General features: G+C 42.4%; 4 protein-coding genes across 4 annotated transcripts; 3 read left to right on the top strand and 1 right to left on the bottom strand.

Moving 5' to 3' along the window:
* Nucleotides 1-12: 12 nt before the first annotated feature.
* LOC132258536 (uncharacterized oxidoreductase YjmC) lies at nt 13-1,489 on the bottom strand. Its single transcript, XM_059755869.1, has 4 exons — nt 1,290-1,489; nt 1,040-1,201; nt 798-986; nt 13-746 (listed from the first exon to the last, which is right to left on the bottom strand). Exons 1-4 carry the CDS (start codon nt 1,384-1,386, stop codon nt 13-15), a joined length of 1,182 nt encoding a protein of 393 aa, XP_059611852.1. The 5' UTR covers nt 1,387-1,489.
* A 30-nt stretch (nt 1,490-1,519) lies between these two features.
* On the top strand, nt 1,520-5,574 carry LOC132258532 (ribonuclease 3). The gene is made up of 3 exons (XM_059755864.1): nt 1,520-3,503; nt 3,567-4,034; nt 4,096-5,574. The coding sequence occupies exons 1-3, from the start codon at nt 1,596-1,598 to the stop codon at nt 5,512-5,514; spliced, it is 3,795 nt and encodes a 1,264-aa protein (XP_059611847.1). The 5' UTR covers nt 1,520-1,595; the 3' UTR covers nt 5,515-5,574.
* A 123-nt stretch (nt 5,575-5,697) lies between these two features.
* On the top strand, nt 5,698-10,933 carry LOC132258537 (adenylosuccinate synthetase). Its single transcript, XM_059755870.1, has 4 exons — nt 5,698-6,099; nt 7,622-7,724; nt 9,635-10,275; nt 10,349-10,933. Exons 1-4 carry the CDS (start codon nt 5,950-5,952, stop codon nt 10,769-10,771), a joined length of 1,317 nt encoding a protein of 438 aa, XP_059611853.1. The 5' UTR covers nt 5,698-5,949; the 3' UTR covers nt 10,772-10,933.
* A 1,656-nt stretch (nt 10,934-12,589) lies between these two features.
* LOC132258427 (L-dopachrome tautomerase yellow-f2-like) lies at nt 12,590-14,034 on the top strand. The gene is made up of 2 exons (XM_059755754.1): nt 12,590-13,762; nt 13,819-14,034. Exons 1-2 carry the CDS (start codon nt 12,590-12,592, stop codon nt 14,032-14,034), a joined length of 1,389 nt encoding a protein of 462 aa, XP_059611737.1.
* Nucleotides 14,035-23,924: the final 9,890 nt, after the last annotated feature.

The raw sequence follows: 23,924 nt of genomic DNA, 5'->3' as shown, positions 1-23,924 counted from the left end.
GGCGTGCTGTGTTTATTTGGTGAACTGGAGGGGTTCAATATTGAGTCGCTTCGCGAGATTGTCGCAGGTTTTGAGTTGATTCTCATGGTAATTAATTCCACCGCTCTTCTTGACTTTCGCCATGTGCGCCTTCTCGGGATCACCGGCGACGAGAACGGGTTTCTCAGGGTCGGACGGTGGTAAATCACGCAAGAGTCTGTTCAAATCTGTGAGACGATCGGAGAATCCGGGAGCGAAGCAGTTCGGATCCACTGCGATGAAGCATTGACCGAGATTTGCGGCCTCATCGTTTCCAGCGTGAGTCCACTTACGGATGTTTGAGGCGTAGTTGGAGCCACTCATGATGCCGCACATTACCTCAACCAGAGCTCCCAAGCCGTAGCCCTTGTAGCCCGAGGTGAGCTCCTCCCCGCCCAAAGGCATCAAGCAGCCAGTTTCGAAGGCCACACTGGCGTCTGTTGTTGGCTGGCCCGAAGGATCCTGCGCCCAGCCCTTGGGAATTGGCTCATTCTTCCTCCGCTGCATCTCGATTTTCCCAACAGCGACTGCTGTGGTGGCCATGTCGAGTATGAAGCTGTCCCCGTTGCTTCCTGGTGCAGCGAGAGACAGAGGATTGGTGCCCAGGGCTGCTTCTTTGCTCCTTGTTGGGCTCATGAGGGGAGAAGTGTTGGTCATGGATATCCCGACGAGACCCTCATTAAGGGCACGAAGAGTATACCACGCAGCAATCCCATAATGATTCGATCCTGAAATTTAATCAGTTCATTCATCGTCCTTGTGTTTGAATGATCTTCTACCTTTTGCGCAAGTCCATCCCACTCCAACTGTCTTTGCCTTCTTTATGGCGAGGTCCATGCAGAAGTTCCCCACAACCACTCCCAATCCATGAGCCCCGTCAACCCAGGCAGTTGCTGGAGTCTCATTTAAGATCTTTGGTACTGCATTGCCATCCGTCGTTCCCTCCTTCAGATCGTTGATGTACATCTCTGCAAAAGAGAGGTTGTAAATTTTCCTATTTATCGTATGATTCTCAACTGACCCAATCGATTCATTCCATGGCTAAAGTGTCCACGAAAATCCGCCTCGATGAGTAGATCTGCCATTGCCTGAGCATTTTCACTCTTCACTGTTGCTGCCACGAAGCAATCCTTGACGAATCTCTTCGCCTCCTCTACAGCCACAAGATTTTGCTCCATTTTAACTGACGAGGGAAAAAGAGAGAAAGTGAAAATTTTGCTGAGTAAATTAATCCATTAAACTTTTTTTTTCTCTTATCTGTGCCATTTCACCTTGAGATATTCCTCTGTAGACGAAATGCGAACTGGTGTATTTAGCCGTTGATGCTATAATGATGTGGGTTCGCCTAATCAGACACTGGAGAGTCATTTTGCTACTGAATAATTTATCAATCACAGAGATATTAGGCAAAAGACGGGTCTCTTCTGAGATATCGCAACGAATTTTTATTTTGGCCTCTCTTTTTTGAATGTGTATTTGTATGTCACGTGTTTTTGACACCGGTATTTTGGTTATATTCTTCAATTCTATGAGCTTCATTTGCAGTGGTGAAAAGTGTGAAAAGCTCTGGGAAAAGGATGAATTTTCCACCTAATCTAAGTGAACCTCCACCTGGGTATCCTCGAATGCTTCCCAGAACCATTCCACCACCATCTGTGGGCGGAGGAAGTGAAGATTTGAGCTTTCCCATGAGAAATCCTCCGCCGGGATACTATGGAGGACAGGAACAAACTAAATCGACGAACGCTCAAGGATCTCTGCAGAGTTCCAAGCAGTACTCAACTCCTTCGTCTTCATCCGGCTCAACACGGGAAGGCAGCAGCTCGAGGAGTTCCAGAGCGTCTAGTCTGGAGAGGAAGCGTGAGTCTGAGCGGAGAATGCATCGCGGCAGAAGTTCCTTTCACACTCGCCATCGATCTCCATCGTCGAGGGAGCACGAGAGGCGCTCGAGGAGTGAGAAGAGCAAGGAGAGGCGCTCAGAAGAGCCCCGGAGGGAGCGCAGGAGTTGCAGTCAGAGCCAACGTGCTGAGCCGAAGAAGAAGGAAACGGAGAGGGAATTGCTGTTGGCCAAGTGGCGACGCAACTATTGTGAGACTTCTGAGGATATTACCAGGAAGCTGGCTGAGTTGGCCGATGACAAGGAAAAGGAGCACTGGATACGCTCCTCCCCTGCGGATGTGTACTACAAGAGGGTGTCTGAGAATGTGGTGGAGGGAACAACTCGACTGGACGCTCTCTGCTCCCTGTTCGAGGTGGAGCTTGTTCAGAGAGCTGAGAAAATCAAGGACAGTCAGACGCCATACAATCCACCACCGAGAAAGAGAAAGACTCGCTTCTGCAGGCACAAATCGGAGAAATGTTCCTCATCCGACTCATCAGATGACGATTTGGATCTTGAGGAGGACTGCACTATGGAGGAATTGTCGAGAAAGATAAACCATCCTTATCGACTGCACACGGATCTTTGGTACAATGAAGCTGGAGAGATGAATGATGGTCCACTTTGTCGATGTTCAGCTAAGTCCCGACGAAGTGGCATTCGCCATGGGATTTATCCAGGAGAGAATGGCTTTCCCAAGTGTCAACTGAACAGCAATAATGCTGACAGGCTCTATCACTATCGTATTACCATATCTCCGCCTACAAATTTCCTCACCAAGACTCCTACCATCATCAAGTATGATCAGCACGAGTTTCTCTTCGAAGGATTCTCTCTCTTGTCGCATGTGCCGATTGGGGAGCTTCCCACCTGCAAGGTGATTCGCTTCAACATTGAGTACACGGTTTTGTACATTGAGGAGAAGATGCCGGAGAATTTCACCATCAGGGAGTTGGATTTGTTCTATGCATTTCTGTTCACTGAACTTCTGGAGCTGGTGGACTTTAATCTACGACCGAACAATACTGCCACGGACATTTGTCCCTTCTTCCACTTCCTGCCGCGCTTCGTTCGCGACCTGTCGGATAATGGGAAGGAGGTGCTGGCCATGAGTGAGGTGCTGAGATATCTCCTGGACAATTCTGGACTGCTCGTGGACCGACGCACACTGGCCGACATGATGCACATCAATCAGAATATCTGGCAGGATTATGTGGACGACATCAAGGGAATGGTGGTGACAAATCCGGGCATGAAGCCTTGCTCCGTGAGGGTGGATCAGTTGGACAGGAACGTCTCGGATTTGCCAGAATGTCGCGACAGTGACGGCGTTGTGCATCCAGTGATCGTTCACTTTGGAATCAGGCCACCTCAGCTGAGCTATGCTGGGAATCCTGAGTACCAGAAAGCGTGGCGAGAATACGTCAAGTACAGACACTTAATCGCTAACATGTCGAAGCCCACGTACGATGATAAGAGGCGTCTGGAAGCAAAAGAGGCAAAGTTGCAGGAAATGCGGATGTTGGGACGCATGAAGAGGAACATCACAGTGGCTGTGAGCTCCAAGAGTTTTCACAGAACTGGGATTATGTGCGATATGGTTCAAGTGAGTAATATTGTGGGATTTGTCTAGAAAATTTCACTGCTAAAGTAAATATTACTCTTTCAGCATGCGATGCTCATCCCAGTGCTCACTTGCCATCTTAGATTCCATCGCTCTCTGGATGTTTTAGAGGAGAATATTGGGTATAAGTTCCAAAACCGATACCTTCTTCAACTTGCTCTCACACATCCGTCGTACAAGGAGAACTTTGGCACGAATCCCGATCATGCTAGGAATAGTTTGACGAACTGTGGCATTCGTCAGCCGGAATATGGAGACAGGAAAATCCACTATATGAATACCAGGAAGAGGGGAATCAACACCCTCATAAATATTATGTCGAGATTCGGGAAAGAATACGAGACGGACAGTAATATTACTCACAATGAGCGATTGGAATTCCTTGGGGACGCTGTTGTGGAATTTCTCACCTCGATTCATCTCTTCTTCATGTTCCCGGATCTCGAGGAAGGCGGTTTGGCCACATATCGTGCGGCAATTGTGCAAAATCAGCACTTGGCCGTTCTGGCAAAGGTGAATTTGCAATTAATTCCATAGCTAAGTTGCTGATTATTGTTAATTTTTTCAATTCTAGAAATTACATCTCGAGGAGTTTATGTTGTACGCTCATGGATCTGATCTGTGCCATGAGCTGGAATTGAGACATGCGATGGCAAATTGCTTTGAAGCTCTTATGGGTGCTCTTCTTCTCGACGGCGGAATAGAAGTGGCCGATAAGGTTTTTGCCTCGGCGCTGTTCCTGGAGGCGGATGATCTCAAGAAGATCTGGGAAAACAATCCTCCGCATCCGCTGCAAGAACAGGAACCCCTTGGCGATCGTCAGTGGATTGGTTCGTATCAAATGCTGCAGAATCTCACGAAATTTGAAGATTCAATTGGAGTAAAGTTCCGCCACATTCGCCTCTTGGCCAGAGCCTTCACGGATCGTAGTATTGGATTCACCCACTTGACGCTCGGATCGAATCAGCGTCTGGAATTCCTCGGAGACACAGTTCTGCAGCTCATCTGCTCGGAATACCTGTACAGGCATTTTCCTGAGCATCACGAAGGCCACTTGTCTCTGCTGAGGAGTTCTCTGGTGAATAATCGCACTCAAGCTGTGGTGTGTGACGATCTCGGCATGACTCAGTATGCTGTCTATTCGAATCCGAAGGCGGAGCTGAAGACCAAAGATCGGGCAGATCTGCTGGAGGCATTCCTAGGTGCGCTTTACGTGGACAAAGGGCTCGAGTACTGCCAGACGTTTTGCCATGTGTGCTTGTTTCCACGACTCAATGTGTTCATCATGAACCAGGACTGGAACGATCCCAAGTCGAAGCTGCAACAATGCTGTCTCACATTGAGGTCGATGGACGGGGGCGAGCCCGACATCCCGGTGTACAAAGTCATAGAATCTATTGGACCGACAAACACACGGGTTTACACGGTGGCAGTGTACTTTCGAGAGAAACGTCTCGCGTGCGCCACAGGTCACAGTATCCAGCAGGCAGAGATGAATGCGGCTAAGAAGGCGCTGGAAAACTCCCAGGATCTCTTCCCTCAGCTTGACCACCAGAAGCGTGTGATTGCTCGGAGTGTGAAGCGCCAGAAGGGATCGTCGATGGAGTCAAAGAGGAGGGATATTCCACTAGATGGCTTGGGTATTGATAAGAAGTTCAGTCTCTTTGATGACAGCAATCTGCCGAAGCAGTATAGATCCAGGGAGGATATTTCAAGCGAGGAGGACTTCTCGGACAGCGAATCCAGCAGTAATGACAGCTCAATGAGTAGCTTAAGCGAAAAATCCGTTAAAGTGAGGCCAGTGAAGAGCAGAAAACGAAAGCGATCTCCTGACAATGAGGACTCCAAGGAGGATCTTCAAGATATTCTAAGTTCAGTGTCTGATGAGGAGATGCCAGAGGAGAAAGTGACTTACGAAGATGCTGCTGAGATCTACAAAGTGGCAGGAACGGAGGATTTGTCGTCTGATCTGGAATCTGGAGAGCTCGTCTAAAAGTTTCCATAAAAATAAAGACTTTTGCGTCGTTTTGCGGATGAATTTGAACTTTGGTCGTGAGCATGTGCGGATAACTGGATAGAAAAGAGCAGAGATATAGTGACAGCGCCAGAGCGAGATGACTATCGGGTGCTCCTGCCTTTCACATCGGCGCCACGAGGTGACTTGACAGCCAGAGTTTTCCGGTGGTGTGCTGTGAAAATAGTATTTCACAATACATTAGTTGTTTGTCGTCAATCGCAGCAGCAGTTAGTTGTGAAAATTGTGCTGAAATTGTTTGTTGAGGAGTATCTGGTGTGCAGCTGAGGAAAGAAACTTGTACCAAGGCACACGAGCTGAAGCAGAGTGGTCGGAAGCATAAAAAAGCAGACGCACACAAGACACCCGAGGAGAATTTGCGAGTAGTTTGCTGCGAGGAGAGATAAGGAGAAGATGGCTAGTGGTCAGGCATTACTGAATGGAGACGATAAGCATGCCAGGAAGGGCGTCACCGTGGTCCTGGGCGCCCAGTGGGGCGATGAAGGCAAGGGAAAGGTCGTGGATATGCTCGCCACGGGCATGGACATTGTGTCTCGGTGTCAGGTGAGTTGTTTTGCAATTGTTGTACTTCTGCCCAATGCTCTTTGGCAATCATGTGACTGTGACTCGCCACAGAGTTCTATTCTGGCCTCAATACTCTCTCACTCCAAAAAGTTATACATATCTCTTGCATAAGAACTCCGCTAGGCATTCATACCTACCAAAATATTAAACAATTTCTCTCATTGTTGGCCAATCAGACAGTCTCTCAGACAGGGGGTGTGTGAGGAAAAAGAGGGGGTGTGTAGATCCCCTTTTGTGATTTTCCACACAAGTCATCGTGCATTGGGAAATATGTTCTGGACAGTGGCAGAGTGAAGTTCCGATGGATGGAAAAATGGGTGAGAAGAATATTGCAAAAAAGAATAGTTTGTGCGCCTGATCTAATAGCAAGAATTCTTCTCTTTCAGCCACACAAAAGACTCTTCCATAATAATTCCCGTGACATCATTCTCAGACTCAAAAACTGAGTCAAATGAAATCGTGGCTTTTTGTCCCAAATATGGCCAGTATCTCGCACCCGCTGGGAAGTATGTGATGTTTGACGGAGTAAGGCACTAAATGGGGAGAACTTGAAAAAATTCTCTCTGTCAGACTCTTTACGTAAGCGAATTACGCTAATCGCTCGTTTTTTGTTGCCTTCTTTTTAAAGTCCATTCATGTGATCTGTTTGTTTCTCTCTTTTTTTCTCCTTTTCCCGCGCTCACCCATACAATTTATGGGCTCGTCACAGCTCATCTATTTACCTCCATTCTTCCTCTCTCCATTGCTCATCACAATTATTACTTATTTTTTTTCCTACATCACGAACAGCTGGAAGCGCTCTGCTCACATCTAGGCTCTCAATTTGCAAAGTTGTTTTTTTTTCCCACCCAGAAAGAATTTGTGCACTTTTTCTCTGAAGCTTTTATTTTGCATTTAAATTTAACTTTGAGCTCTATATCTTTGTTGCCTTTTTCCTTGCCATTGCTGGGAGGGGGGCGTGGCGGGAGAAAAAAAAATCCGAGAAGCTCCCAGGCTGTGTCCCTGGCCAAATTATTAAAAAAAATTGGCACTGTGCCAAGTCTATTTGATTCTTGTTACGAAACAGCGCGCACTCACACAGTGAGGGGCCCGTCTTTTGGTTCTCACGAGTGGCGAATAAACATGTAAGAATGTGAATTTTCCACCCACATTTTCCCGAGGGTGGGCAAGAGGAGATGAGGCGCACGTGTGAGTGGATAAGGTATGCTTTTAGCAAGTGTCATGGGTCTGAGAAGGCCCTCGAGGAATGCAAAAGATCAGGCTGGGTATCACTTTCCCTCCCTCGGCGTGTGCTCAAGTTCAATGTCGAGCTGTTGACCGTCGCTCAAGTGCGACTGTTGAGTTGTGGCACAGAAGAGGAGGAGAGAGAGAATGAAATTGAGGCCAGTGCAATTGAAAGGCGTGTGAGATAGTAGTATAGAGAAGAAAGAAAGAAAAAAAGATGCAGAAATTTCTCACTACTCAATCATTGAAATTATATCAATTCATTCCATTTTCGCAGGGAGGCAACAATGCTGGTCACACAGTGTGTGTGAATGGCGTGGAATATGACTTTCATCTGCTTCCCAGTGGGATTATCAATGAGAAATGCGTATCAGTAATTGGTGAGTATTGGAGGAATGCTAATGTCTCTCTATTTACTTTTTGCCGCGCTGATAGCACATGATGTTATGCTATCAACTGCGCGCTTATCGATTACAAAATAAGTGACACTCTTGACACGAACAGAGGAAGACTGAGAGAAATTTACTTTCAATACTCTAATGATAAGCAGCGATGTGCTTTTACATTGTAAATGTTGGATTTTGCACCGTTTCGTATGTTATTTTTGCAAACCATATTTGTTGACAGACACATGAGATCATCGATCAAGGAAATACTCGTGGAGCATAGTTAGTTTATACAGTAGATTAGGGTTAAATTGGTTAAATAATCACGCTTTAGAGCTGAAGATCGTAATTTTTTTTTAATAGATTTTATGTGTCTTGCAAAATGTGATGATAAATTGCTGTCAGCATTTCTGCTGTGGTTTCACTTGAGCCAAAATTGCATTGTATAAATATTTGTGAAACAGTTATTTTTTTCTTATATATACAATTGACAAAGTATATCTCTCATCAGCACATACAGAAAGATGAAAATACTGTATGAAATAGAGGCGTAAAAAATGTTCATCACTGCTGATAAAACACACGTAATGACTGTAAACAGTCGCAGTGGGTGAAAAAATTTATCAACTCCGTGAGTTGACAAGGAAAAGACAGTAAAAAGCTGCATCGCTACAGTAAATTTTCAATTTTCTGTGTCACTTCACTGGTTTTAGCCTCTATACGTTGTGATAGCGCAAGATTATCACCCATCAGTGGAATTGTCTCTTGAAGATGATGCGGAAAAGAGAGATAATATTGTGATGATTCTGCTGTTTTGCTCAATTCTTGAGTGGAGAGATGATAACGTGTAAATAGAACCCAATTAACACGGATATTTTATTGAAGTCAAAGTTCAAAATTAACACGACAGCAAAAATTATTAGCTTATGGTTGGGTTAAATTTAAACCCGTGACTTCCTTTTGGCAATTTGCAAAGTCTACCAAATATCTCTTGTGCAATTTAGATAAGATAATCCACTCTCTCTCTCTCTCTGTTTGTGGATAAATGATTGAGTAAGATTTTTTTTGTTGCGAGTCGAGTGGAAAAATAAATAGGCAAGAAGATAGCAGAAAAAATCCCCTTGAAAAGTGCTGAAGAGAGCAAAGAAAAAGCAGTGGATATGAAAACTAATTGATTTTAATTAGTTTATGTGGTTCTCTCTCTCTCTCTTCTTACTGATGAATCTCACTTGAATTTTTGCTATTGTAGCATTTTTTGGGTCATGGTTCTCAGAATTGTGAACCTCTCGTTAATTGAAAGTCAATATCTATCTATAATCTTGCTTTGCCACTGCTTAATGAGAGTGGCTAGTAAGTAATGTATAAAACTCTTGCCTTTTTCCCTGACAAATTGAAATGGGAATTAGATAAAATGCGAAGCAAAACGAGAAATTTATCGATGAAACAAGAGAGAAGGAGAATTTATGACATTTTCTTACAATACCTTTAAATAATTCAATGAGAAACGGTGAAAAGGCGGAAAAGAAAATTCATAGTTGAATTATTTCCGTCCTTTCCATCACGTTAAATAATGCAAAAAGCCTTCGAAGTTTATTAAAATAAAATTTCGAGGCCATTTGGTATCTTTAGCACCAATTGGTTGTAAGTTTTTCATGAGGAGGAGTGAATCCTTCGTGTATATGTACATATATATTCTCATTACTGCAAATGTAATGGAAGAGGAGGGTGAAAGTTTAACAAAATGCGTCTATTTTGGGATCAGTTCGTGACAGCGCATTTAACTCAATTGCATGTCATCGCTGAATTGTCCCTGAAGAATATTATTAACACATTGAAAACGGCAAACAATCGACAATTAAGTAATATGGCAAATTGATGATGATTTTAATGAATCTTGTTTGCAGGAAATGGCGTTGTCATCCACTTGCCGGGCCTGTTTGATGAGTTGAAGAAGAACGAAGCCAAGGGTCTGCAAGGCTGGGAGAAGCGCTTGATTGTCTCAGATCGTGCTCATCTTGTGTTTGACTTCCATCAGCAGGTCGATGGTCTGCAGGAGGCGGAGAAGGGTGGCAAATCTCTGGGCACAACAAAGAAGGGCATTGGACCGACATATTCGAGCAAAGCCACAAGGAATGGAATCCGAGTGGGTGATCTTCTCGGGGATTTTGAACTCTTCAGTGAGAAACTACAAGCTTGCGTTTCACTCTATCAGCGAATGTTTCCCGAGCTCAATGTTGATGTGAAGAGCGAACTCGAGAGATATAAGGAATTTGCTGAGAAGTTGAGACCTCTTGTTGGCGACACTGTTTTCTACATGCACAGAGCTATTCAGGAGGGAAAGAAGGTGCTCGTCGAAGGAGCAAATGCCGCTATGCTGGACATTGATTTTGGCACTTATCCTTACGTGACGAGCAGCAATTGCAGTATCGGCGGAGTCCTGACTGGACTCGGTCTTCCACCTCAGGTGATCAGTGATGTTGTGGGTGTGGTGAAGGCGTACACAACCCGCGTGGGAGATGGCCCATTCCCGTCAGAGCAGCGCAATGTAAGGCCCATTATTTTTTTTCTCTAATTGAGGTAAAAGAAAGTCAATTAATATTGCTGTATTGACTTTTCAGGAAATTGGTGACACTCTGCAGTCGCGTGGCTTCGAAATTGGCGTGACGACTAAGAGGAAAAGACGCTGTGGTTGGCTGGATTTGGTTCTCCTGCGCTACACCTCCATTGTCAATGGATACACACATTTGTGCTTAACAAAGCTCGACATTCTGGACACGCTGAAGGAGATAAAGGTGGCCGTCGGGTATAAATTGAATGGCAAGCGGCTAGAGTACTTCCCGGGATCTGTCACTGATCTCGCCAATGTGGAGGTGGAGTATGCCACGCTTCCTGGATGGGAGACTTGCACGGAGAACGTGAGGGAGTTCAGTCAACTGCCGAAGAATGCCCAAGACTATGTGCGGTTTATTGAGAAGGACCTCAAAGTGCCCGTGAAGTGGGTTGGCGTGGGCAAAGGCCGGGAGTCTATTATAAATGTGTAACTTTGGGGCGAGGCGGAGAAGGAGAGCACCAAAAAGCAAAAGACACCGTCGACAATACACCCCCTCCCCTTTGGAAGAAAACTGATCAATTGGCAAAATTGCTTGAAAGCGATGAAATTGAAGAGAAAGAGAAAGTTGAAGTGGACTTTTTGGAAATAGGAATACTTTTTAAATGTTCTTTTCTTGTCCCTGCTGGCGCTGCAACGCATACATTTTTACTATATAATATAAAATTTTATATTCACTGGAGGAATTTGCAAGTTTGAGAGATGATAAAAAAATGTTAATGTACAAAAACAAAGGTCTCCTTTTCAGCGCTACACTTTTTGCTGCAAATTTGAAGTTGAAAGGCGCTAAATGCCATTGTCGCAATGCAACTTAATTAATTTTATTGAACATTGTGAATGGTATTTTTTTTTTCTTTTATTCTAAAGTATAATAAAAATATTTAATATGTAAAAATATACAAGAGATGAAAAATAAGTTTGGATTTTCTATTGATTTGCGGTTCAAATATTGTTGTAAATGTTTTAAAATATAAATTATGATGTGTTTTCTTGTATTGTTTAATTCCAGGGAATCCATCGAAGACACGAGACTTAAGGATTTTTCTCCAAGACGCAGAACGAATCAATCAAAAGTATGTAAAAGGTAAGCAAAATTTTCGATTGAGTTGCCTTTTGAGTCACATCAGGAGATATTTCCGCGAAACTGCTTTAATCTTCTAATAAATTTCAAGTGTGAATGTGCGTTGACTTATGAAATTTCTCTCATAAATTTATATATTCACTTGAAGATCACTCGGCACGTTGGCGATAAATGAGTGCAACTCTCTGAGCAGGTTTGTTATGAAATCTATTAATTCACCTCATCATTCACGTGCAGAATCTTTCCAAACACTTCATGTTGTTCATTGAATTTCATCGTAAACACACTGTTCAATTAATTAGCGGCAAATTGAAACAAATGGCTTGCAGATTCACGCTTATTTTGTACACGTAATTTGTAAATACGAGCATCATTGAAGTTTCTTACAAAATCAGTCTCATTACCAGAAGAAATTGGCGTGCAATTTGTTCATGGAGAGCGAGTCCTTGTGGAAATAGGGGATGATGAAATTGATTAAACAACCTGTTCGCGGTGACTTAATGAGTGACTCAGTGGAAATTTTCCATTGAGAAAGATGTCGCGCTGAAGATCACTGATCACATCGGCTTTCTGTGATTGTGGGTGTTTACAGGCGACAGACGGCCTCCTGGAACATTCACCTGCTTCGTGATGACTGTGAGGGCTGTTGTCGACGGAGATTGAAGCATGAAATGACGAGGAACAATCAATTCATCATGTAAGAGGTGAGTGCAGATGGAGTTATGGAAAAAATTGAGGCATAACTCTCTCCCTTCTTTTTATGGCTTTTGCACTCTACAAAACAATCACCTTGTCTATTAATTCATCTCTTGATGCGCAAAGTGTGAGCACATGTAGTGAAATTTAGTTGAAATGTTCAGAAGAATGAATGAAATTGTTCATTTTGCTTTGGGGAATTTTTCATAGATTGTGTGAAATTTAGATAAAATCTGCGCCCTTAAATTGGGTGCTCTATTGTTGGTGGAGATTGAAAAAAGAGAGCGATTTGTGTGTTTGTATGGCAAAAAGATTTCGATGTCAATGAACTACAGTCCGGGAGTTTCACTCACTCCGATGGAGAGGTGAAATTGGACATGAGGCGTCGCGGTGTGTTTGTTATAAAAGAGCCCTGAGTGAGAGTGAAACCGCTCAGTTGTTTAGCTGACCAGTGCTGAGTGCGATTGTCTCATCATGAGGATTTTCCTTGCGATTTTCATCCTTCATCTCACCACTTGCTGGGCAGGTGACGCCCAGCCGGAAGTCTTCTCGTGGAAGGCTCTTGAGTGGACGGACGTGGAGACGACGGGAACAGTCGGTGGTTATCCTTTCTACTCTGCCAGTGGGAATCATCCGTCAGGAGTTGCATATCATGCCAAGAGTGGGGCAATGATTGTGACTATTCCACGTCGTCAACCAGGAATTCCAGCTACAATTGGCGCCTTCTGCGTTAAGGACTGGAAGAAGGGCAGCAGTCCCAAGGCTTTCCCAATCCCAAGTGCAGAACTCAATGTGCTCAAGGAGGGATTCTTCAGTGAGGCCAAAGAAATGACTTCCGCGGAAAGTGTGTCGAGGAAGACGAGGGATGTTAAAGGAGAAAAGCCCATTGTATCAGTCAGCACCCCAATAATCGACAGCAAGTGCAACAGATTGTGGTTCCTAGACACTGGAGTCATTTTCTATCCTGACCAGATAATTGTGGTGCATCGTCCTTCCCTCTGGGTGGTTCAATTGCCGGAGAAGAGCTGCTCCAAGGATGCCTTTAAGGTGATCAAGAGGATAGAGTTCAGTGAGGATCAAGTGGGCGATATAGCTGGTTTGGCTGATTTGGCTCTGGACTTTGCCAAGAATGGCACTTGTGATGATGTTCACGTGTACATCCCAGATTCCATCGGACGGCAAATTATCGTGCATGATTATCGCGCGGAAAAGACTTGGACTTTCAATGAACACTACTCATTCGATCCCGTGATTCGAGAGAGTGCAATTCTTGCCGGAGATCATCAATATGTTATTGAGGAGGGCATAAATTCCATCACATTGGGCTGGCGGGACTCCTTAGGCTACAGGGCAGCCTACTACATTCCCCTGTCGGGAACTGGTCAATTTGCTACATCGACACAGGTGTTGAAGGATGAGTCTAGGGCACAGACGAATTTCCATCCTGAGGATTTCAGACTCATCGGTTATCGCGGTCAACAGCTTCAGGCCAATCGTCATGCATTTGACCCGAAGAATGGAGTTATCTTCTACGCTGATGCCCAAGAGCAGAGTATCAGGTGCTGGAATGTGAGGCGTCCACTCACTCCTGATCACATTGGAGTTACCAATTTCAATGCCACAGACGTTGAAGGATTAGACCTTTCGGTAAGTTCTCTTCGTTTATCTTCTTGAATCTGTAACAAATATGATTATCCTTGTAGATTGACTCCCGCGGACAGTTGTGGATACTCGCCAATAGACCCTTGAAGTTCAGAGTGTCTGGAATGGACACCAAAGAAGTGAATGCAAGACTTTTCCGTGTCTCTGTGGACGAAGCCATTCAAGGAACTGCCTGTGAAGACTCCAGTGCTTTAACTGAGGGATTCAAAGAGAGTGAGAGAAATGTTTATGAAGACACAGAGGATTTTATTCATTGAATTTAACATGAAATGTTATTTAATAGATTGAAGGATTCCTGGGGGAATTCTGTGATTTAGACGATTTCCCACTGTTTACTAATAAAATCGTACCCCTAATCCAAGTGAAGTGTTAATGTTTTCCTTAAGAAGCGGGAAACTCCATCACACTTGCCTTCTTATGCTCTTCTAGCGATCGCACACAGTACCGCGAATAATATTGTCAATATGTGAGCGATAGAGAATGTAAACATAGCTTCGAATTACTGGATTATACACTGAAGTGTCCAGGAGATCGAAGTCTATTTTTGTGAGCATAAACCAAAGATTTCTTTCGTCGTCTATGAAAATATCTCCGCCAAATTGCAAATCACTGAATAGTGTGGCCACATTTTTCGACACAAGGGGTTTATTTGAATTCCAACAGGTCAGTTTATTGGTGAGCAAGTGAATGAAGAAAACAACTTGAGTCTTCTCATCGAATGCCATCATCACTTGACTTTGTGGGCCACGATAGCCAATGTAGGAAAAGTCTGGCGACGAAGGATCTCCTGGAGCTTTACTTGCGTCTCTCAGAACTTCTGTGTTTGTCTTGAAAAGACCAAAGCTTGTTCCCGGAGCATAAAAGACATCCCTAAACGCGAATCGGGTTTTTAAACCAAGTGTAATTCCCAATATTCCAAAAGAAACTTGATCTTGAGGCTGAATGTGTTCGAATACAAAGGGTTTCTCAGCGACTGGATCGAATGTCTTATGCTTCATGTACCAGAAGTTTCGCTTTGTATTGTCATAAACAATTATGCTGTTGTCCTTGCAATTGACTATATAGACGGCAAATTGATTACATGACCCATAAACATCCACGACAAGATCATAGAGTCCTGTGGCATCGTTTACCACATTATCAGGAATTGCAACTTTGAGCACTGGTGATTTGTCCAAGGACTTTTGATCACATCCATCAACTTTAAATCCCCAAAGAGTTGGGCGGCGAATCACGATATTTCCCTCGAGATATTGCAAGGTTCCAGTGTCTATGAAAAACAATCGGGAGCATTTAGGGACTAGAAAAGTATTATAAATCGATATAAAATGATAGACACTTCGGCCAAGAGGCGTTAATAAAGGTTTTGGAATTGGCTTTGTTAGTTTATTGGGAGGAAAGAAAGGAGGGACATAATGGGGTTTATGAGTGGTTCGGCGAACTGCTCTGAACGATTTTGTCGATGACTTATTCTGCATTTCCTGTTCACCATTGACATAATCGTCATATACTATTTCATCAATTTCAAGTGAAGGTTCACTCATGTCCATTCTAGCTTTAGAAGAGGCAGGATAAATATTGCGGTCACTTTCTCGAAGATGATTAACTCCGTACCAACCCTGAAGAGAGGAAAAGAGTTTTTATGTAATATTCAATCACTAAACGAATTCTTTGATGCAATCGTACGGGAACATAGTTGTCTTCACACGTGGGAAAACAACTCAGACGAGGAGAAGATTGATCGTGATATCCTAAGTTGTATATGAACGTCATTGTGGCTGGGATTCCTGGTTGCACCCTTGGAAAGGCCATGAACAGACAATCATATTTCGTGTGATATGCAAAAGAAGTCGCTAGAACATTTTTACTAGTGTAGTATTTATGTCCTCCTGCATCCGAGAATGCTGAAGAGAAAAGATATAATTTTATTCAACTATGACCGAGTTTTTTTTTTAACACTCTAATGAACTCACGACTTTGTGGGAGTGAATCATATTCAAATGAATTCCATTTGAATACTTTCTGAACTATTTTAGATGAGAAATTATCACTTCTTGCAAGTGGATTTTGTATCACAAGTATAACAATAAGCGAAATTAGAAACATTGTTGAGTTGCTTCTGCTTTCACCATTGAATGCTGTCACACTGATTTGGTGGAAAGTTCTTTCCTTATATGCGACAAAGGGAAAAAAGACCAACAGAAGATGTATGGATTAGAAAGAGAGTTTATTGACCACCAACACATGCTCTAAACAGATTCTATGAATACGGAATTCATTTTGGCAATGAAACCTGTTTGATTTTATGTTCCTAAAGAGATTCTCTGACGCCTAAGAAATTTCATTCTGTTCAACCACATTTTCATATAGATTGTCTTGAGATGCATTTTCTACGTGGGTTTCACATATTACATCAAATTCTAAGTGGATCACATACAGTATCGCGAATGATATCATCGATTCCTACGCGATATAAACTATAGAAGTAACCATAAATCGTGGGAGTGAGATCCTCGGCGAATGTAATGTTTACATTAGCTAACATGAACCAAAGGTTTCGATTTGTATCCAAGTAAAGATCTATTCCATAAGTGAGATCACTGAATAATGTGGCCACATTCTGCTCTGTTAGATGGGTATTTGTATTCCAACAGTTAATATTATTAGTAACTATATGGGCGAAGAAGAGAACCTGAGTGATTTCATCATAGAACATTGCCACTATACTATCCGGATTAACGTAACCAACATAATAAAAGTCTGGCGATGTTGAACTTCCCGGTGCCAGAGACTGATCTCGAAGGATTTCCGAATTAGTCTTGAATAACCCCAACCCGGATCCCGGAGCGTAGTAGACATCTTTGTATGTGTATTCCGTTCTTCCGCCCACTGCAATGGCCAGGATTCCAAAATTAAAAGGATTTGTAGGTGGAGCGTCGTATAAATATGGTTCCGCGGCACTTGGATAGAATGTTTCGTGCTTAAAATACCAGAATTTTCTCTTCACATTATCATACACAATATACTTGTTATCTCTGCTATTCACAATGTACACGGCGAATTCATTGCACGACCCGTAGACATCAACTGTGAAATCGAGCCCAGTTGCGTCATTGCTCACGCTATCGGGGATAGTTAGCTTGAGTGCTGGCACTCTGTCTTCAGAGATCTCACCGCAGCCAAAAATGTCGAAAGCCCAGAAAACGGGTCGACGAATTACAATATTGCCTTCGGGATACTCTAAAGTACCCAGATCCATGAAGAATAGACGGGAGCATTGATCCACTGTAAATGCATTGTAGACCGAAACGAAGTGAAAAACGTCTCGAGGAGGTTTGCTTGGTGGCTTTGTCGGTTTAGGAGTTGTCGTAGCTTCTGGACGCTTTGTGAATTTGTAGGTTGGTCTCGTTTGTCTGTAAGTTGTTGTTCTAATCGTTGGCTTAGTGGGCGTCTTAGTTGTGGGTGGAGTTGTCGGTTTTTTGATCGGTGGGCTGCAAAGCATTACAAGTTTATCAATAAACATATAAAAGAGGTTTTTTTCACTGCATAAACTTACGTATAATAGACATGATGAGTTTCACCATGGTAATTACCATGACTTGGTTTACTATGACCATAATTTGTGTTGGGTTTGTAATATTCTTGTGGATTTCCATAAGAAGGCTTGGGTCTTTTGTGTCTGAACTCATCATAATCATCATATTCTCTCCCCTCGCTTGGATTCTCACTAATATCTCGTTTTACTTTGTATGAATTTGGATAAATGTTGACTTCATCTTCATCTTCTTGAAGATCGTTGACACCAAACCAACCCTAAGCAAAATATTTACAATAAAATGTGTATAACTCTTCGATGCTGGACTGATTACTCACTGGCACATAGTTGTCTTCACATGTGGGAAAACAGTTGAGTGGAGGTGAAGACTTTTGTGGATAGTCCTTGATTTTGAAGTATGCTACGGTGGCTGGATTTCCTGGCGCTCTTCTGGGAAGTCCTAAATAAAAGCACTTAGCCGATGTGTGATAGCCAAAGGAAACTGGAGTGACACTGGTGCTCTTGTAGTATTGATATCCGCCCACTTTCGTCAATGCTTTTTCAACAAAATCATCACATACACATGTGAATATGTCATGCCCTTTGTAACTTTACAATCACAACTCACGATCGTGTGGAAGAGACGAGAACTTAAACACATCCCAAGAAGAAACATGTTGAACTCCGGCTGATGCCAATAAAATGTTAACTTTAGTGGTGCCCAAAAGAAATGTGACCAAAATAAGTGTAATAAATTCCATTTCCATCGAATTTTATTATTTCGCTTCTTACTTTCCTTTCACACCATTGGACACTGCTATACTGACTATTCAAGGAATTGGACAGATACTTTATATGGTCAAAAGAAATGAAGAAAATATATGTATATCAAATTAGTGAATTAAGTTTATTGACCTCTGAAATATTTCTTGTAATATTAATATTCTCTGGCGAGAAAACCTGTTCAGCTTGTTGATGAATATTTTGTGAATTTTATCATATATTCAGAAGAACAGATACAGATTTTACATAGATATATGAAAATCTTTACTCGCAATCAGATCCTCGCACAAGATCAACAAGCTTTGTACGATAAACGCGATAATAGTAATCACTAACACTCGCTTTATCTTTATACTTATTGTAGTCGATTTCCAAATTTCGGAACATGAGCCATTGATGTCCATCGCTATCACTGCAAGTGTCTACTCCATATTGAAGATCACTAAACAACGTGACAACATTCTCTTCTATGAGTGGCTTATTAATATTCCAGCAGGTGAATCTGTTCGTCACCCAGGAAATACTAAAAAGTGATTGAACAGAATCATCGTAATCAAAAGTTGCCTGATTTTCTGGGCCGCGATAGCCAAGAAATTCAAAGTATGATGACGATGGGTCTCCGGGAGACAATTGCTTATCTCTGAGGACTTCAGTGCCAGTCCTGAAGAGACCATAGCTGGATCCTGGAGCGTAAAAGACCTCTCTGTTGGTATATTTTGTCGAGCGACCCAAAGCCAAGCTGAAAACACCCGAATTGAATGGATCCTGAGGCGGGAGATTATTGTCTGAAATATAAGCTCTCTCTGCTCCTGGCTGGAATGTATCGTGTTCGAAGTACCAGAAGTACTTCTTCACATTGTCGTATACGACGATCCTATTATCCTTGACGTTAGCAATATATATGTAAAATTCATTACAGGATCCATAAGTGTCTACTACGAATTTGTGGAATCCTGTAGGATCTTCGTACACATAGTCTGGGAAGAAGACTCTCAGATCTGGAGGTTGATCCAGTGTGCTCTCGTCGCATCCCTGAATTGGGAAACCATAGAGAGCTGGAGGACGAATATAGATATCTCCTTTAGGATACGATAGAGTTCCAGTGTCGAGGAAGTACAACCGTTTACACTTTTGATTGATGGAAGTATTTTCGACGGAAATGAAGTGGTACGACTTCGGACTATCTGGCTTACTTGGAGGTTTGTATGATGGGGGCTTATGTGTTGGAGGCTTATATGATGGAGGACTGTATGGCGGTGGAGGCTTGTAAGTGGGTTTATAGGTTGGTTCGGTGGGTTTATAAGTTGGCTTGTACGTGGGTTTATAAGTTGGCTTGTACGTGGGTTTGTAGGTCGGTTTGTACGTTGGTGGCGGTGGCGGAGGTTCAGTTTTCGGCGGGGGTGGGGGTGGCCTAGAAATAGTTGAGAAAAGTGTTTAATATATTTAAAAGCAGAGAAAGATTGGATTTGGTTATGACTTACGTTGGATATATGGGATAAACCACGGAGCCATGATGGCCTGGCTTATTTTTATGTCCGTGGCCGTGGCTGTAGGAAGGCTTGTAGTACTCTCCATGGCCGCCATCGCTACCATGGCCGTAATACGGCGGTTTAGGCTTCTTCCTCCTGCTTTCATCGTCATCATCTTCTTCTTCTTCCACTTCATCCGAAGCAGTACTGTAGTAATGACCTCTGAAACTCGATTTAGCACTTCGTTTGTAACGATAAGAGTCGCTGGGATAAATATTGTAGCCTTCTTCCGCTAGATTATCCACACCGAACCAACCCTAATTTACAACAAAATAACGAATTATTTTAATACTTCACTCATTTGTGGATATAATTGGATACTCGTTCAATAAGCACTAAAATAATTCTTAAATAGTTTAATTTTCTTACCGGAACATAGTTGTTTTCAGCAGTGGTGAAGCATCTAAAATGGGGTGAAGATGTTTGGTGATAGTCTTTTGTGCTAAAGTACACAACTGTGCAGGGAACTCCCGGTGACCATCTCGGAATAGCCATGTACATGCAACTATCTTCGGTATGATGGGAAAAATACAATGGAAGAATGCTGGTGGCATTGTAGTACTGATATCCTCCTACATCAGCATATTCTGCACAGAAGAAGAAGTGAAGAAGAACATTAGACGCTCGTGTCGAATGTGACTAAGAATCTGACAAGAACTCACTGCTGTGGGAAAGAAAATCGTAATGGAATGTGTCCCAGGAATAAATTGTCTTAACGACTGATTTTTTGTTATATGTCGATGGATTGCTCTGAGCCACTTGAGCATATAATGCGAGCAACGCCAAGAAAAGGGATAAATATCCCAATGATCTTGCCATCTTGAGAATATTCTCTCGTCACTGTACCACCTTTCACTTCACGCGATTTTTTCACACTGAATTATGCGAATGAAGTTCCGAGGGTTTTTATAGAAGGCAGTGTCATCGATACCTTACAAGAGACTAATTTAGGGAAATGAGTTCATTGACACAAGATGTTTGGGTCGTGTTTATATGTATGTATTTATTAATACAGCATCCAAATTAGCAAGAAAAACCTGTTGTTGATACATGGTGAATATGTCTCGTTGGCTCATTTTGTCTGAAGTCCATATTTTGAACTCTATCAGTGCCTTGCTGTCTGTTATGTTCACTATTATATGCATATACAAAATTATTTATTCAATATTCTCTTTATTTGTATATAACTCTTCACTAAGTTTGGGGTTTGGATGCTTAGAATTTAGTATTCACAAGCAGTGCCTGCTACAAGATCGACCACCTTTGCACGATAAAGACGATAATAGTAATCGTTAACCCTCACGACATCTTTGTACTTGTTATAGTCATATTCCAAATTGCGAAGCATGAACCAAAGATATCCAGTAGTGTCGAAGCACATATCTGTTCCATATTGAAGATCACTAAACAACGTTACTACATTATCTTCTTCGAGCGGCTTGTTGGTATTCCAGCAGTTGAGTGTGTTTGTGACCCAGGAGACGAAAAACAAGATTTGAGTGTCATCATGGAAGTTGTACGTTATTTGACTTTGTGGGCTAAGGTAGCCGACAAATTCAAAGTATGGCGAAGATGGGTCGCCGGGAGACAATTGCTTATCTCTGAGGACTTCAGTGCCAGTCCTGAAGAGACCATAGCTGGATCCTGGAGAATAAAACATCTCACTGTTGGAATATTTTGTTGGGCGACCCAAAGCCAAGCTCAAGACACCCATATTAAATGGATCCTGAGGCGGGAGATGTTTGTCTGAAATATAAGCTCTCTCTGCTCCTGGCTGGAATGTATCGTGTTCGAAGTACCAGAAGTACCTCTTCACATTATCGTATACGACGATCCTGTTGTCCTTGGCGTTGGCGATATAAGCGTAGAATTCATTGCAGGAACCATAAGTGTCTATTTCGAATTTGAAGAATCCTGTAGGATCTTCGTACACATAGTCTGGGAAGAAGACTCTCAGATCTGGAGGTTGATCCAGTGTGCTCTCGTCGCATCCCTGAATTGGGAAACCATAGAGAGCTGGAGGACGAATATAGATATCTCCTTTAGGATACGACAGAGTTCCAGTGTCGAGGAAGTACAACCGTTTACACTTTTGATTGATGGAAGTATTTTCGACGGAAATGAAGTGGTACGACTTCGGACTATCTGGCTTGCTTGGGGGTTTGTATGATGGGGGCTTATGTGTTGGAGGCTTATATGATGGAGGACTGTATGGCGGTGGAGGCTTGTAAGTGGGTTTATAGGTTGGTTCGGTGGGTTTATAAGTTGGCTTGTACGTGGGTTTGTAGGTCGGTTTGTACGTTGGTGGAGGTTCAGTTTTCGGCGGGGGTGGGGGTGGCCTAGAAATAGTTGAGAAAAGTGTTTAATATATTTAAAAGCAGAGAAAGATAGGATTTGGTTATGACTTACGTTGGATATATAGGATAAACCACGGAGCCATGATGGCCTGGCTTATTTTTATGTCCGTGACCGTGACTGTAGGAAGGTTTGTAGTACTCTCCATGGCTGCCATGGCCATAATACGGCGGTTTATGCTTCTTCCTGCTTACATCATCATCTTCCTCTTCTTCCACTTCATCCACTTCATCTGAAGCAGTACTGTAGTAATGACTTCTGAAACCCGATCTAGCACTTCGTTTGTAACGATAAGAGTCGCTGGGATAAATATTGTAGCCTTCTTCCGCTAGATTATCCACACCGAACCAACCCTAAATAACGAGATTGTAAAAATAATAATTATTTAGATAAAATCGGAAAAAAATTCTCAAATGGTCTTGCCGGAACATAGTTGTTTTCAGCCGTGGTGAAGCATCTAAAATGGGGTGAAGATGTTTGGTGATAGTCTTTTGTGCTAAAGTACACAATTGTACATGGAACTCCTGGGGCTTTCCTGGGCACACCCATGTACATGCAACTGTCTTCGGTATGGTGGGATGTATACAATGGAAGAATGCTGGTGGCATTGTAGTACTGATATCCTCCTACATCAGCATATTCTGCACAGAAGAAGTGAAGAAGAACATTACACGCTCGTGTCGAATGTGACTAAGAATCTGACATGAACTCACTGCTGTGGGAAAGAAAATCGTAATGGAATGTGTCCCAGGAATAAACTGTCTTAACAACTGATTTTTTCTTATATGTCGATGGATTGCTCTGAGCCACTTGAGCATATAATGCGAGCAACGCCAAGAAAAGGGATAAATATCCCAATGATCTTGCCATCTTGAGAATATTCTCTCGTCACTGCACCACCTTTCACTTCACGCGATTTTTTCACACTGAATTATGCGAATGAAATTCCGAGAGTATTTATAGAGGGCAGTGTCATCGATACTTTACACGAGAGAGATTGTAATTTAGGGAAATGAGTTTGTTGACACAAGAAATCTGGTCTCACGCGGGTTTTTTTTTAACAAGGTATCCAAATTAGCAATGAAAAAAACCAGTTGATACATATATCCATATGTGTAGAATTTATCTTATTTATCCATTTTATCTTAAGATCCATTTCATTAACTCAATCATGTCTTGCTGTTATATTTTCGTTTATTCAGAATTTTCATGGTTTGTTTACAGCTTTCTTCCTCATATTGATTTATTAATTTAATTTTCGCAAACAGTTCCTTTAATAATATCATAGATATTTGCTCGATATACTTGATAAAAATAATCAGAAATAATTACAGAAGCGCCAATGACTTCAAAATCAGCATTTTGCAACATAAACCAAATATATCCCTCATCATCTAAGCAAAGATCCACTCCGAATTGAAGATCACTGAACAGTGTCGCAACGTTATCCTCAATGAGTGGTGTATTTGTATTCCAGCAAGTTAATTTGTTAGTCAGTAAGTGAAGGAAGAATAGCACTTGAGTGTTTTGATCATATTCCATAAACACTTCACTTTCAGGACCCCGATAGCCAATGTAGCCAAAGTTCGGTGAAGAAGGATCTCCTGGGGCTTGATATGGATCTCTGAGAGTTTGTGTGGTCGTCTTAAAAACTGCCAAACTTGTTCCAGGAGCATAGAACACATCTCTGTATTGATATTTTCTTCCCAAAGTTATTCCCAAAATACCCAAATTTAATTCATCTGGAGGAGAATCAGTGTAGATATAAGGCATTTCTGCATTCGGATAAAATGTTTCATGTTGGAAATACCAGAAGCTTCTTTTCACATTATCGTAGACGACTATTTTCCGATCAAAAGCATTTGCTATATACACTCTAAATTCATTGCACGACCCATATACATCAACAACAAAATTATACAGTGCTGAGGCATCATTTACCACC

This window comes from Phlebotomus argentipes, unplaced genomic scaffold, assembly GCF_947086385.1.
Source record: "Phlebotomus argentipes unplaced genomic scaffold, Phlebotomus argentipes genome assembly scaffold_4, whole genome shotgun sequence".
In the NCBI taxonomy this organism is placed as follows: domain Eukaryota; kingdom Metazoa; phylum Arthropoda; class Insecta; order Diptera; family Psychodidae; genus Phlebotomus; species Phlebotomus argentipes.
This window is presented reverse-complemented; position numbering and strand designations above follow the sequence as displayed.